This window comes from Callorhinus ursinus, unplaced genomic scaffold (genome assembly GCF_003265705.2).
Source record: "Callorhinus ursinus isolate GAN/ISIS: 27379988/994484 unplaced genomic scaffold, GSC_fseal_2.0 scaffold9, whole genome shotgun sequence".
NCBI lineage: Eukaryota > Metazoa > Chordata > Mammalia > Carnivora > Otariidae > Callorhinus > Callorhinus ursinus.
In genome coordinates this window covers 18,185,978-18,200,359 of record NW_027397071.1, presented here as the reverse complement: position 1 = coordinate 18,200,359, position 14,382 = coordinate 18,185,978, and the positions used below count along the sequence as shown (strand labels likewise).

At 40.8% G+C, this 14,382-nt stretch overlaps 1 protein-coding gene across 1 annotated transcript in view; it reads left to right on the top strand.

The window, feature by feature from the left end:
- The first annotated feature begins 4,301 nt into the window (after nucleotides 1-4,301).
- The window catches only part of PLPPR4 (phospholipid phosphatase related 4), a 44,156-nt gene continuing 34,075 nt past the window's right edge, over nucleotides 4,302-14,382 (top strand). Inside the window, exon 1 of the mRNA XM_025872577.2 lies at nucleotides 4,302-4,649. Within this exon, the coding sequence (XP_025728362.1) occupies nucleotides 4,428-4,649 (222 nt within the window). The 5' untranslated portion in view covers nucleotides 4,302-4,427. The remainder of the gene's footprint in view (nucleotides 4,650-14,382) is intronic.

Sequence of the window (14,382 nt, the reverse complement as noted above, 5' to 3'; positions counted from 1 at the left end):
TTGAATGCACTGGAACAGGATTTCCACTGAAAAATATTCAAGTTCTGTGAGGCACATTAAATTGTTTTTAATGCCGCTATTATTGTGAGAAGCTGCAACCAGCAAACCTGAAGCAACACTCAACATATAAGTTCTGCCCTTGGCGCAAACACGGACATACATGGTGAGTGTGGGGTGGAGCATTTTTAGTTCAGGAATGTCCTCTAGTAGCCTCAGTGCTGGAAGTGGCTCAGAGGTCAACTCTTCCCGAAGCCTTCCTTGGCCACCACACTTGAGAAGTTTCTCCATAGTAATTACAACTGCATCCTAATTGTTTCCTTAGTAGCATACATCACAAGAGGTAATTATATGTTTGTTATGAGAGGCAGTGTGTGTAGTAACCCCTAAGATCATAGAGCTTGGAGGGGTGCCTAGATGGTTCAGTTGGTTGGGTATCCAACTCTTGATCTCAGCTCTGGTCTTGATCTCAGGGTCATGAGTTCAAACCCTGTGTTGGGCTCCACACTGGACATGGAGCTTGCAAAAAAAAAAAAAAAAAAAAATCACAGAGCTTGGAGTAATCTACTGGGTTCAAAATCTCAGCTAATTGCAGTTGTTGCCCTTGCGTACAATAATTAACCTTTCTGAGTCCCAGGTCCTGTAACCGAAAAATGTGACACAGTGCTATGCAGTTCTTAAAGATGTTGTAAGATTTAAATGAAGTTAACTGGTGCAAAGCATTTCTAAAAGTGACTCATCTGTAGTGGGTATCGTGTAAGTGCTTTCTATTGTTATGATTAATTTGTTGTCCTGCGTCTCTCCCCTTCCACCTGCATTAGACTCTGATTTCTGTGAGGGCAGGAACCATATCTCTTATTTTATCCAATGGGTATCCAGTAAGAAAAGTGCCTCCCACATATTAGGGGGGTCAATCAATATTTGTAGGTTGAAAGGATGGATAGATGAATGGATGGACCAATCTGATAATGTCCCAAGTGCTTTCACATATATTGTCACATTCGAGCTCCCAAGTGGGGCTGTCATATGGCACCAATACATCTCTCATTTTATGTATTAAGAAACTGAAATGTTGGGGCACCTGGGTGGCTCAATCGGTTAAGTGTCTGCTTTGGCTCAGGTCATGATACCAGGGTCCTGGAATCCAGCCCACTTGAGGCTCCCTGCTTAGCAGGAAGTCTGCTTCTCCCTCTCCCTCTGCTCGTCCACCACCTTAATCGTGCTCTCTCTCTCTCAAATAAATAAATAAAATCTTAAAAAAAAAAAAAAAGAAAGAAACTGAAATGTGGAGTAACTTGCTTGAAAGCAGATTTCAAATATAAATCCTGGGCTTGAGCTCTGGTCTCTGACTCCAAATTTCATTCTCTTCTGGTTCAATCTTTCATTCCTTCTTAATGTTTTCCACCTCTGAATCCCATCTACAAGATTATTCTATAGAAGAGGGAAATAATTTGTCCTGTTCATTGCATTGTTTTGAACATCAAAAGTTAAAGAAGGTAAAATACATCACACTGTTACCCCAATGTAAAATTATTATTGTGTTTAGTATTTGGGGGATTGCATAAGGTAGCTGGATTGTTTTGTGAAATGACTTTAGAAGGGAAAGAAAATATTTTAAAAGAGGTGGGAGAGAAGAAAAGAGACTCTGGTAAAGGGAGGGATAAAGGATTTACAATAGGAATTGGCTTTGAATTTGAAGTATTTCCTGATCCCAGACCATGTGGTCAGGTCACGCTGGTCAGGCCACCTAGAGAGAAAAGGAAAGTACCTTTCTAACGTTTCAATAATTTCTTGAATTATTGAGGTGTGGTCAGCATGCATCTCTGACATTTTATCGCAGGTTTTCAGCTCTTGCCTAATGACATTAGGGAGCTACAGTTTTAGCCTTCTGTTTCACCTTCCCTTCATATAGAAAAACTGAGTTTCTTGGATGATAAATTCAGAAATCTTATTTTTTACTGCTACCGCAACAGAATCACAAATTCTGTTAAGCTACTAAGAGAGTTGAAAAAAGGAAACATCCACAAAAGAACTTTGGTAGTAATGAGAAGTATAATTGCCGATTAATAGCATGATGATTGATAAACAGAATCGACTAACAATTATTGAACATTTAGTATGTGGAAGAAACTACGTTACATGGTTTTATATGCGTTGCTTATTTCTTTCTACCCATATCTCCACCTACCTCCATCATTTAATTTAATTGATTCATTCATTTCTTCGACAAATATTTACTGAACGCCTATATGCCAGGCACAATTTCAGTTACTAGATAAGACTTACTGACCTTTTAGAGCTTATATTCTAATGGGACATAAAGTCAATAAAAGTCAATGAAAAATTGACCAATAAATACTGGATAAACTATCAGATAGTGACAAATTCTATGAAGAAGAACAAAATAATGTGTAAGGATAAAGAGTAATGGAGGCCTGAGGTGATTAATGCTATTTAGGTGGAGTGAGTGGTCCTGAAGAGTTTAAATTTGGGCAAAGGTATGAGTTAAGGAAGAGGTTAAGCCATACAATGTTGCCAGAAGCGCATTCCCGGAGAAAGAAACAATCAGTGCAAAGTCCCTGAGGCTGTACAAAGCTAGGCTGGGATTTCCAGATCATTAAGGCATAGAGCAATAAATCAGGCAGAGCCCTGGGGTAGGGCTTTAAGGAAGATATGGGGAGGTTGGATTTTCTCCTGAGTGTGATGGAGAGCCTTGGAGGGTTTGGACAGAGGAGTGACACAACTGGATTTACTTTTCAGAAGATCATTCTGGCTCCTCCTGCATAAGAAAAGGTTTGTAGGTTATAGGGCTAGCATGAGTAGAAGCTGGTAGAACAGTCAGGAGGCTGTTGTGCCAGTCCAGGAAAGAGACAGTGGTAGATGTGGAGGGTGAGGGATGGGGGCAAGTAGTCAGCTTTGGAAGGTAACATAGTTCTCTTCTGATTACTTCCACTCTCTGGGTGAAATGAGTTGATGTCATTAGCTAAGAATGACAAGATTTGAAGAAGAAAAAAAAAGTGTGAGTTGGTCCCCAGAGAGTGAGAAAGTGAGCAGACTTTGGAAAAATACTAGGATTGTGGGGTAGTGGGGCCCGTTTGAAATGGTCATCAGTTGAGTGTGAGACAATGCCACATGGTTGTGTGTTTTTCTCTACACACCTTCAGTTGCTCTGGCAAGGGCAGAGAATCCGGTTTAATTGGGGCTGGGATTTTGCTTGCTTAGGAGTGGTGCATAGGGAGGTGGAAATGAAGGTTTGTACAGCTGGGCTCTGGAACCCAAGAAAAAGAGGGCATAAGGTTATACTGCCTGTGAAATGTGGACATCGGTGGATCAGATTGTCTCGCTGCTGCCAAAGATCTACTGAAGTGTGCTGTGGACTGAATTTCTGTGTCCCCTCAAAATTCTTAGGCTGAACCCCTAACCCCCAATGTGATGGTATTTGGAGGCAGGGTCATTTGAGAGGTCATTGTTTAGATGAGGTCATGAGGGAATTGGAATTGGAGTCAGATGCTTGAAATGGAGACCTTGAAGAGATTGGGGCACGTGATCATGGAAGTGGGTTATCTTTATTAGTATAATACAGTATGTACTGTGTTTTATATTTGCTGGGTGTTTTTCTCCTTTGTATCACTTGACCCTTCTCGGTTGTCAGAATAATCAAAAAGTTGAGACCAGCCAAGCTCACAGTCAACAAGGTGAAGGACTTATCCTAGATTAAATGTCTGAAGAGGTGCCTCCTATTACAGTTAAGACTGTGATGTTGGCTTTGTTCTGGAGGTGTGATGATGCGGTTAGAACATGCCCTGGCCTTTGGGCTCAGTAAGAAAGCCCACCACACATCTGCCTCCCTTGATGCAGGGAACCCTCACCATTCCCAGGCAGGTGATGGTGTTTATCAGCAGGAAGGTGTTGTAGGGACCCAGGGAGTCTCCTAGGGGCCCTCATTCCTGGAGAGCCGCCAGCTCTCAATAAGTTCCCACCACGGCCTACTTTTCAGAATGGGATCCAAGTTTCAATTTCATGCAGGTAGAGATCGGTGTGCATGCGGTGGGTCAGTGCGCAGGAGCTGGGCTTCTGCTCTCCAGCAATCCTTAAGTAAGCGCCTGGAGCGGCCCAGGAGACTTTCCAGGGGGGCGTGGGTGTCTTAGCTCCTCAGCCTCGCTGCTGCAATATCCAGGGGTGCGTCCCCCCTTTTCCGATTCTTGACGTCAAGCTCTGACAGCGCGGAGCCGGGCAAGGGCGGTGGAGAGCGGAGGGAGGGTGGCAGGGAGGGGAAGCCATTGCAGCAACAGCTTGTAGGAGGGAGCTGGACGTCTCTCGGTGGAGCAAAACCCGGAGCGGGGGCCAGAGGAGGGGGAGGAAGGGGACCTGCCCGTTTAGGGAGCCGCCGGGTTGCTGCAAAGAGGGGCGGGGAGAGGCGGGGGCGCTGCATGCAACGCGCTGGCTCCAGCGGCGCCCGCGGGGAATGTGACATCAGCGGCGCCGGGCGCTTGCGGCTGGAGAAGGCAGCTCGCCTCGGCTGCGCGGTGTACACCTCGCCCGGGGGAGGACGCGGACTAGGGCAGGCGGCCGGGATGTCGGCGAAGGAGAGGCCAAAGGGCAAAGTGATCAAGGACAGCGTGACCCTCCTGCCCTGCTTTTATTTCGTGGAGGTGAGTTGGTCCAGCTCCTTGGCATAATGCAGATCTTGCGAGCAGCTCCGGAGCGAATTCGGGTCTTGGACGGTGCTGGAGGCGCGGAGACTGTGCCGGGGCGCGCGCCGCTGCCCTAAATGCCCGACCCTCCCCCTTCCCCTAGGTTTCTCCGGAGCTCCCCCGAGTGTGCCTGTGAGTGTCTGCCAGCCAGGGGTGATTATCACTGGTGGTGTCGCTGCTGGGTGGCCTGCAGGGAAGAGATACCTGTGTGAGTGAGTGTGGGGCTAGTTCCCTGGCCCTCCTGTTCTGCCGGTGTGCACAGCGTCCGTGGCCCACGGGGGCCATGATGCCAATATTTCGGGATTTGTGTTTTCAGTCCACGAGTACGTATCTAGAACTCTGTGAGCTTTTGGTAAGAATTCACATACAGCCATGCTCAGGACGTATGAGGTCTGGGGATGTTGATAGAGCACTAGAATTACTGACTGCTTTATTAATACACACACACACACACACACACACACACACACACACAAACGTTCCCCTATTATAATTACTATGGTGCTCACATCTGCTTCTAAAATTGGATCTGCATCTCTAGGCATCAATCTATTGGCCCTTTTCCATGGCTAACAAAAATTATACATACCTAGGTACATATATGTATGTGTATACGGATGTATATATGTATGTATAACATTTTAAAAATATGTGACACAATCTGCTTTTGCATGATTTCTGCATGTACATTTATTTTGTGCTGAGCAGCATTAAGGATAAGCAATTAACACGCAGATGCAATCATAATGAACCTCTAACTTACCAAAATGCAGTATTTAAGAAAGGAACAATTTATGGGAGGGTCATAAAGATTGACAGGTACAGTGATTCCATGCACCGTAGTCCATTGCATTAGGAAGACATTTTTTTGGGCAAGAGGTTTATTAAGTCAGAGGTAGAAAAGAGATACAATGGATAGGGTTAGAGAAATTAAATGGTTTTGGTCATAAAATTACGTTCTGTAATTAAAACCTGGATTGCAATAGAGAATATTAGAGTGTTGCTGAATTATAAATATCTTTCACTGGCCGTCTTTTCAGCCAAATATGGAGGTTTAGCACTTCCAAGTACAGATAGTAGAGTCTGTATTTGATGAGGGTGAGGCTTATCTATATTGAGGGATAGCCATTGCCTTGAAACTTGGGGGAAGGGACATTGTCAGATGGTTCTTGTAGAGGACAGTGTATTTGCAAATTTCTCTAGGTGTCCCAAATTCTAAAAATGGTTTCAGTTTTAAGAAGGATGTATGTGACTTGCATAAGTCTCAGAAAAATGATGGGTGACTCCTTCATCCATGACCCATAGGAAAAGAAGGAAAAGGAAAAAAAAAAAGAGGTATCCTGTTTATTTAAAGTAATTAATTGATTCATTTATTTTTGCCCTTTCTCTTTCACAAGGGATTTTGAGGTCATGGTTTAGATAATTTTGTTGAAAGATTATAATAGTTTCTCCAGAAAAAATGTGGACAGCAGAAGATTCCATGATGAAAAGGGAAAATAAATAGAAAGAAAATGGGATACCTGACTTTAAGCTAAATCATATCAGGTCACTTGTCGCGTTGCTAAGCCACTGTGGTTTTATACTAAAGCACTTTCATCCATGTCCGGACCCCTTATGTGTTCTAGGAGAAATCCATTCATTTCTGGGTTCCACCTCCAGGATGGAGCACACCTGAGGTCAGCTAGAAGCTGACCACATATGGATTGCAGCTGTATGGCTTCAAGGAAAACACTTTTATGAAAGAGGATGCAAACCAGAGAATTAAGGATATGCCTTTAAAGAGTCTATGTGTGCACTTTTGAAGTACCTTTCACAGCGGTACATACATATCACTTAATCTAAAATTTTATAAGCAAAAATGCCTCATAAATGCATTTGAAATGTGTCTCTAGGACCAAACATCTCACAAATGTCACTTCTTTTCCATGAGTGGAAACAGCCCCAAATCATTGCATTCCCTTTGACCCATTCAAATTACCCTCTACAAATTCCTTAGCAGGGCAAGCTATAGAATAATTACTTGAAGACTATGCATGGAGTTTGAATGAGCATTAATGACATTTATATCCTGGGGGTAACAGATTTCAAAGTGAGAGCCACAAAAAGTGGATTACAAATTATGTCCCTGAAACTTCAATGCATGATGAACCACTAAAGAACCTCTAGAAAATTGGAGAAGACATTAGTACACCAATTATGTAAAGGGTTGAAAGGATGCACTACCAAGCTTCTTTGGAATGACTCATTTTGAAGCCAGTGAGAATGAGCTTAGTATCTCCTTTGGAGGATGAATAAATAGCAGGAATTAACATGTCAGTAAAATGCTTTAGAAAAATGACACTTTGTTTTACACATAGTTTCCTAAGACCTTAGTAATTAAAATGGAAAAGTGAAACGTGAGCGAATCTTCCATCACAGACCAGCCCAAAGCATGTATCTCAAGCCTTTCTCTGTTACCTCAGACAATAATTTAAGCCCCCCCTCCTCTCCAATTTCTAGAGGTGGTTCGGGTTCCAGAGCATTCCTGAAATGGACCTATTTTAATGGACAGGAAAAGAGAGAGTAACCAACGGAGTGCTATTTACAGTTTGTACAGTAATAATGACAACCATTTATGAAGCACTTAATAGATACTAGGAATAAAGCTAAATGCTTTACCTGCACCATCTCATCCAGTTTTCAAAGGTTCTCATTAAGAAAAACGCCATTATCATCTATGTTTCAGAGAAGAAGAAACAGAAACTCATGGAAATTGAACAACTTGCCTGGGGTTTACAAAGCCGGGTCAGAGGTAGAGCTGGGTATTGATTCAGAGCATGTGCTCCTAACCACTGCACCAACTGTCTCTCCCCACACACTGAAAGAATATTCACAGGGGCAAAGTTACTGCCTGTGGTCTCCCACTGGTAAACATAGGAATATATAGTTTCAAATAAAGGCACATCGACAAAGATGACAGTTTTTTCCATAGTTTTCTTCCTCAGCTAAGCTCCTCCTCCACAGGGACCCTCAAGACACAAAGGTTGGTGGACAGTGTCCACTCCCCATACTCATTCACTAGTTAGCTGCTAGGGTCCCCTCAACAAGTCCCCATGACCAGGTATAGAGAAAGAGTGGAGACCCTGGCAGTCCAGGTGCCCAATGTCAGAGGGTGGAGATTACATCCTTGTGGGCACTGGGTTAAGTGGTTCAGCCCCTAAAATCAAGTATTCTTGTCCCAATTCACCACCAAACTCAATGTTAAGCAAACACTAAATTAATGGATAGAATTCGTTTCTCTTACATCTTTGGTTTATGCTGCCAGCTGTCTGCTGACAAAGGGGTTATGTTTGACAGTAACTAAATATATTAATATTACATGGTGATTTGAAAAGCACATGATGATTTCCAGCGGGGTACCTCGCTTTATGAACAAGTTTGTTAATTTGGTTTTGCATTGTTCAACTTGAAAGAAACTCTCAAACAAGCATATCCAAGGCCTTATCAGGTTGAACAGAAAAGCAGGTTAAAAAGGAATGTTCCATTGAAGAAAAGGTTTCGTTTGCCTTTAAAAGTTCCAAAGCACTCTCCGACTGATGGTTGTGTCACTTGGTGGCGATTGCAGCTGGCAGCACACCTAGAATTAGTAAAAGGTCCTTCAAGCTTAATCATCCAACATTACGTGTGATAAGCCTGATTGTCTGGGTGCCGAATGCATTTCTTTTATACAAGGCATCATAATGGTTGTGCTTAGACTCACCATTTTGTTCTCATCAGTCATCCTATTCAAAGATATGAGTTCACATCAATTCAGTAGGTAATATAAACAAATGACAAATACTTTTTAAGCCAAAAAGGTATATATTCTTAATAAATAAATGGGAAAGAGCTTTTTTTCATTTAAATGTTCTGTTTTATGACTTACACTTTTATTACTAATCTAATGTTCTTTTTAGGGAGGCCGAAGAGCTGTGTTTGACCAATATGCCAGGATATTTTTATAGGATCACAGAGACAGATCGTTTGAAATTCTTGTTTTTCTACACACACACACACACACACCTGTACACATAGGCAGGCACAAACCCAGGTCGAGTGAGACTATCATCTCTCTCCATTAAGCATCAAATAACAGTATCTGAAGCATTCCAGATTCAGAATATTTTAAACACAACGAACTTGAAATTATACAAAGTTTTTACCAGTTTGAATGTTGTACTTAACAATGGCTATGTTTCAGGATTTTCTTAAGGCAGGTTAATTACTGTAGGGTTGGTAACCAGACAGTATGTTCGAGAATAAAAGCCCTTGTTTCTCGGTTGCTGTCCTACCTGGAGAATTTCCAAAAGCCTTTATTTGAGCACAGATACCCTGGTTAGGTCAGTCTGAACGCCACGCCCAGACATTCTGGTGTCCTGATAAAACGTTAATCTGAATTTTGTTTTCTTCCCACTGGAAAGTGTCCACAGATTCTTAATTGTGGCAAACCTTAATTCACACAATTTCTGTTCTAGCTCATGATCTGTGTGAAAATTATATAACTCACTTGATCTTCTCACTGGGAAATATAGCTAGCTTATTTCCTTCTACATAAACTTTGGCATCAGTAAGAAGTACAAAATCACATTTCTGCATTGCACATACCAAAATAGTACCCGAAGGCTTTTCCCTTTTCTGGATGGCATGGTGAAATAGTCTGCTCAAAGTAGTCCCGCAAACCTGCCAACAGAGATGAGCTGACAAATTTTCCTCCTCTTTTAGAGTCACAGTGCACAAAGTCCTCTGATGAAAAACCAGAAGGAAATAAAGAATAGATTCCTAAATTTTAGAGAGACTAAATGAGGACATTTCCACAAATACCAAGTATTGGTAAATGTGCAGAACCTGCAACTAGGGAATTCTGTGCTGTTCTATGCACCATCACCATCCAACTGGGTGTCCATGGCCAAGTCACTCATAATGTTCTGTGGTCTACTTTTCTCTAACAGAAAAGAAAAAAAACACAACCCCAAAACATTTGGCTTCTACCAAACTCAGAGGAGATTAACAATAACAACAATAATAATAAATAGAGAAGGAACAATTTCAGTTCTCCTTTATGTGACAGACCCTATTCATACATTATCTTTAATCCTGAGAACTACCCTAGAACTAGTATTAATATTGTGATGAGGTAGTACCAAGAAAAGATTACTATCCTTTTGGATATTTTAAATCAGCAAACTGGAGCTCAGAGAGCTAAATGTTTGTGCGGACACACGGCAATGAAGTGAAGCAGCCAGGATCCGAGTGCTGGTGCATCTCACTCTCGCATTGCCATCACACTGCTCCCCATCACTCATGCTCTACTAAATGTAACAAAGCAGTGTGATGGGGATACCCACCTCTACCATGCTCAGGCTAGCTTCATGGTGTCTGAAGGCAGGTCCTTGAAAGATGTCTGGTCAGGGCTCCTTCTGAGTTGTGGAATAAAGTTTTTCTCTTTTATTCGGCTACTGAACTTGGCTCCGTTAGTGCCATCTCCTACTCACAGGAAGAGATTTAATCGTGACTCGAAGGTGTAGATGACACGGTATCTGTCCGCCTAAAAAGGCTCTTCCTTTGGGAAGGCACAGGGCACCCGTGAGTCTCCTGTGGAGACCAAAAGAGCAGCTAGCGATGGAGTGAGGAGGAGTTGGAACTGAAATAAAGCTTAGAAAAGGAGAGTATGCAGGTCTGTGGAAGAAAGAATCACAAAGAGACAACAGAAACAGAGAGAGGCCCGGCCATGGGGGGATTAGGAGAAGATGCATGAGAAAATAGAAGGTAGGCGTGAAATGCATGTGAGGGAATGGGGTTCCAGTCTGTGAACAAACCATGGAGATTCCTTTAGGCATTTGGCTTGTCTAAGCTCGCTTGCTAAATACAAAGCATCGAAGGCACAATTGTCAGTGTTTCTGTCAGGAATGTATTACAGATATCACGCCCAGAAGATTTCCTACCAGCGTGTGTATACAGCCCAGGCTATTTTTCAGGCAAACTCTGTTTTTAAAAAAAGTGAGGAAATGTTGTATCACAGAATTAAGTCTAATAAAATCATGCACTCCAAGAATGTCTGGTTTGGTTCCTCTATCACAGAGGAAGAAATTGGGCCTTGAAAAGGTTAACTGAGCTACCTAAAGACACACTCTGGTTAATATCAGCTCGGGAATAGAACCTGAGTCTCCCGCCTCCTGTTCTAGTGCTCAGTCCTAATTATTACTATTTCTAGAATTCCTCATATTAGAAAATTTCCCCCTGGATTATAACACTAAAAATACAGGTCATTCTAATTGTACATGTGAGCAAATTGTGCTAGTTGTTTGAAAGTTACATCTCAAGACCTAGGGTGCACATTTCATGACATCTCATTGCGTTAGTCGACATGTTAAAGCAATTGTGAATGGATCTTTTGCTTTTCCAAATTGTTGGGCTCTTTGAAAAGCATGGTTGCTAAAGATTGTAAATTTGGAAGTGATATTTTTCTTTCTCATTGCCTAATTGTCCACCTATAATTTCACAACTGCTTCCTTTGACATGAGGTCTCTGACAGACAGGAAAAGAAAGGAAACATTGAAGGAATAAGAATATAATTTACATGACCAGTAACAAAATAACTGAATTTTCTATTATAATGCAATGTAATTTTTCACATACATTGTCTTTTTTGATCCTTTAAATACAACTGAGCAGTAGATACTAACTCTGTTCTACAAATGAAGTAACGAAGACTCAAGGAGGTCCAAGAATATGCCTAAAACCCAAGTAGTACTATACTCCTATGTTGGGCACAAGAAAAAAAAGAAAGAAGTTTGTATTTAGACTGTGAAATGTCTGTCTATTTATGAGCATCTTAGCTTCTATGGTTTCCTCTAGAATTAATTAGCTGAGAAATGTAATTCCAATAATTTCCTCATGGGCAAGTGGATTTTGGAATATGGAAGCCAAGGACAGAAATGTTAATTTTGACACAATTAATGTGGAGGTGTTTTTCAGTAATTAGACACTGAATCGGTTGCCCTGTAGTTCCATTATTCTTTGGTTGTTTTCAAATCACAGAACATTTATGTTAACTCAACATAAAGGAGGATAATTGCTTCCTTATTTGCTGTAACAAGATGGCTTCTGTATATTTTTCTAGAACTGGCCTTAGACCATTGAGGTATAAATTAAAGAGAGGAAGAAATATAGGTAATTAAAATCAACGTATTTAGAGGAAAAGGTAAATGAGGTATCAGATTGTTTAGCAGATTGTTGTTTGGGAGTGGGAACCATGAAACTATGTGTGAATGTGCTGTTTACAATTTAATGTCCTCACCAAAAACCTGGGCTATGTAATTGCCTTAGTGGTAAAACTGCTATTTTATAAAGTCTTAATCATGATTCAGAAACCAGGCCCACGTGGACAGAGCCCAAAAGAGACCAATCTTATATTAAGTAGTCTCCAAAAAAGGGGTGCTAAAATGAAGTACCCAGGTATAATCTGTTTGTACCTTCATGACAGTTCCTTTATTCATTGAATAAATATTTATTGATTGCTTATTATGTGCCTTTTAGTTAAATTAGTGGAAATGATATGGAACCATTACTGGCGTTCTTCCTAGTCCATAGTAGAGTTTCAATAAATTTTCACTGAATGGATGGAATAAAACAGCACTAATAGGAACATAAATTTGTCCTTAACTTTCTTTTTTTCAGCTAATGGAGACATTTTTATTTATAAAGTAAGTGCTGATGAACGTCCCATCAAATATGTTGCTCTGTCTCATGAATTATTGAACGATGGAAGATTAAATCAATCTCCAAGGTCTATATGAGTCCTCAGTTCTTATACTCATTTTATGATCTAAGGCATACCTATGGAGTTTTTGAGATTTGAGACTTCAAATCGGTGTCATTTAAACAAAGAACTAATTGTTTTAATTTTCATAGATAATACTTTTAGGTACATAAGGCACACCTTCAAGCAAACTCTGGGTAACTCACTTTCTCCAAGTCTCAATTTCCACATTTGTAAAAAGGTGCAAAAACTGTGGGTACACTTGTTTTTGTGACTCTTTGATTGTGTACAAATTATATAATGTGGCTAGCAATTTCTAATAGAAACTGAGTGCTTAGTAAATGAGTTTTCTCTTTCCCATTTGCCAACACCCACCCACTCACCCCTCATCTTGTCTAAAGTTAACTTTTTATGTGGCTTCAGACTTTACTAGATTCCCCAGAAAGGAGTTTGTTTTCCTGATTTTCTTTTTTTTGTATCACACATTTTGGTATGTTTTATAATGTGCATATAGTGATAAAGTAATCCGTTTCAATATATAAATACATATAGACTAAAGCTTATTGGACTTTAGTCTATGCTAATTTTTTATTGATAGAAGCACACACCACACACACACACACACACACACACACACAACACAATCACAAAATGGAAACCGCATTTACTGAACATCTTCTATGTATTAGTGTAACACTCTACTGCAAGTCTTCACTCCAAGGATGTTGGTAGGCCTATACTTTGTGAGACCCTGCCATTCTTATCTTTTTAGAATTCTGTGGTACCTTATATGAACTCAGCAGCAGCTATCCAGTGCAAATTACATATCTTCTCATGTTTCATTTCAGCCATCTATGAAATTTAAAAAAAATTATGTTCTACAAGAAAAGATGAATCAAAGGGTAATCTTATCTTCGGGAATAAGTGACCTCACTTAAGCTATTAGAGTGAAATTCATTGGAGTTTTTTTTTTGAGACAGTTGGATACACCCCAAAGAATTAACAAATTTTTTGCCTCCTGTGTGATGATGTGGAGATGCTTGTATTGTAGCAACTGAGATCTGAGTGATTAAAACACAGCTTCCAACTGTAAAGATTTGGGTTTAGATCATGAGTCTTCTCCATGGGAAAACATAAAAAGATAGGCAATAATCTGTTACAAACTGTATACTAGAAAGAAATGAACTTTTGAAACTTTTCTACCCTGGGTTTCTACTTCCAGTTGAATGTTATACATACATGAAGAAATTTATTCAATGATGCTAGATTCTTTGATATTTAAGTCTCATGCATATATAGGTATTCCATGGACAATATTGGTTCTAGTGACTTTTAGATAATTAGACCAGGAGATAATTAAGATAATTAATTTTTTTTTCATTTTTTTTAAACTCCAACCTCTAGAGCGATAGAAATAGCAGGGAGAAGATAATAGGCTCTCATAAATTTGTGTTGCATTAAAGTCACATTGGTCAAGAAATCTGTCAGTTAATGGAGATGGGGAGATAGAGACTGTACTGAGCCTCAGCTTTAGTTGTAGCTTTGGCCTCAGTCTTCTCTGCCTGATTCCAAAGGCTAGTGGTCCTTCTAGTCCAGTTCAGAAACAAGGGAAGAAATCGCTAAGACTTCATCACCCAGATAAGTGTTCCAACATGTCCAAGAAGGGCCAAGTGCAGCACCTCCCAGAAGATGCCTGCTCTCTGGGGCTATAAAATAATTTGACAGACTGTTCATTCCAAAGCTCCCAGCCCACCTGACTCGACAGGCTGTCCCTTCCTCCATCACCAATCTTGCATTTTAAGATTGCAGAGGTCAACACAACAGAGGAGAGGAGAGATGGGTAATAGGAGATGACCGCAAGAAGCACAAATACCTTAGTGAGCTGTGCTTCAGTCTCACATCCTCTCCTGTATT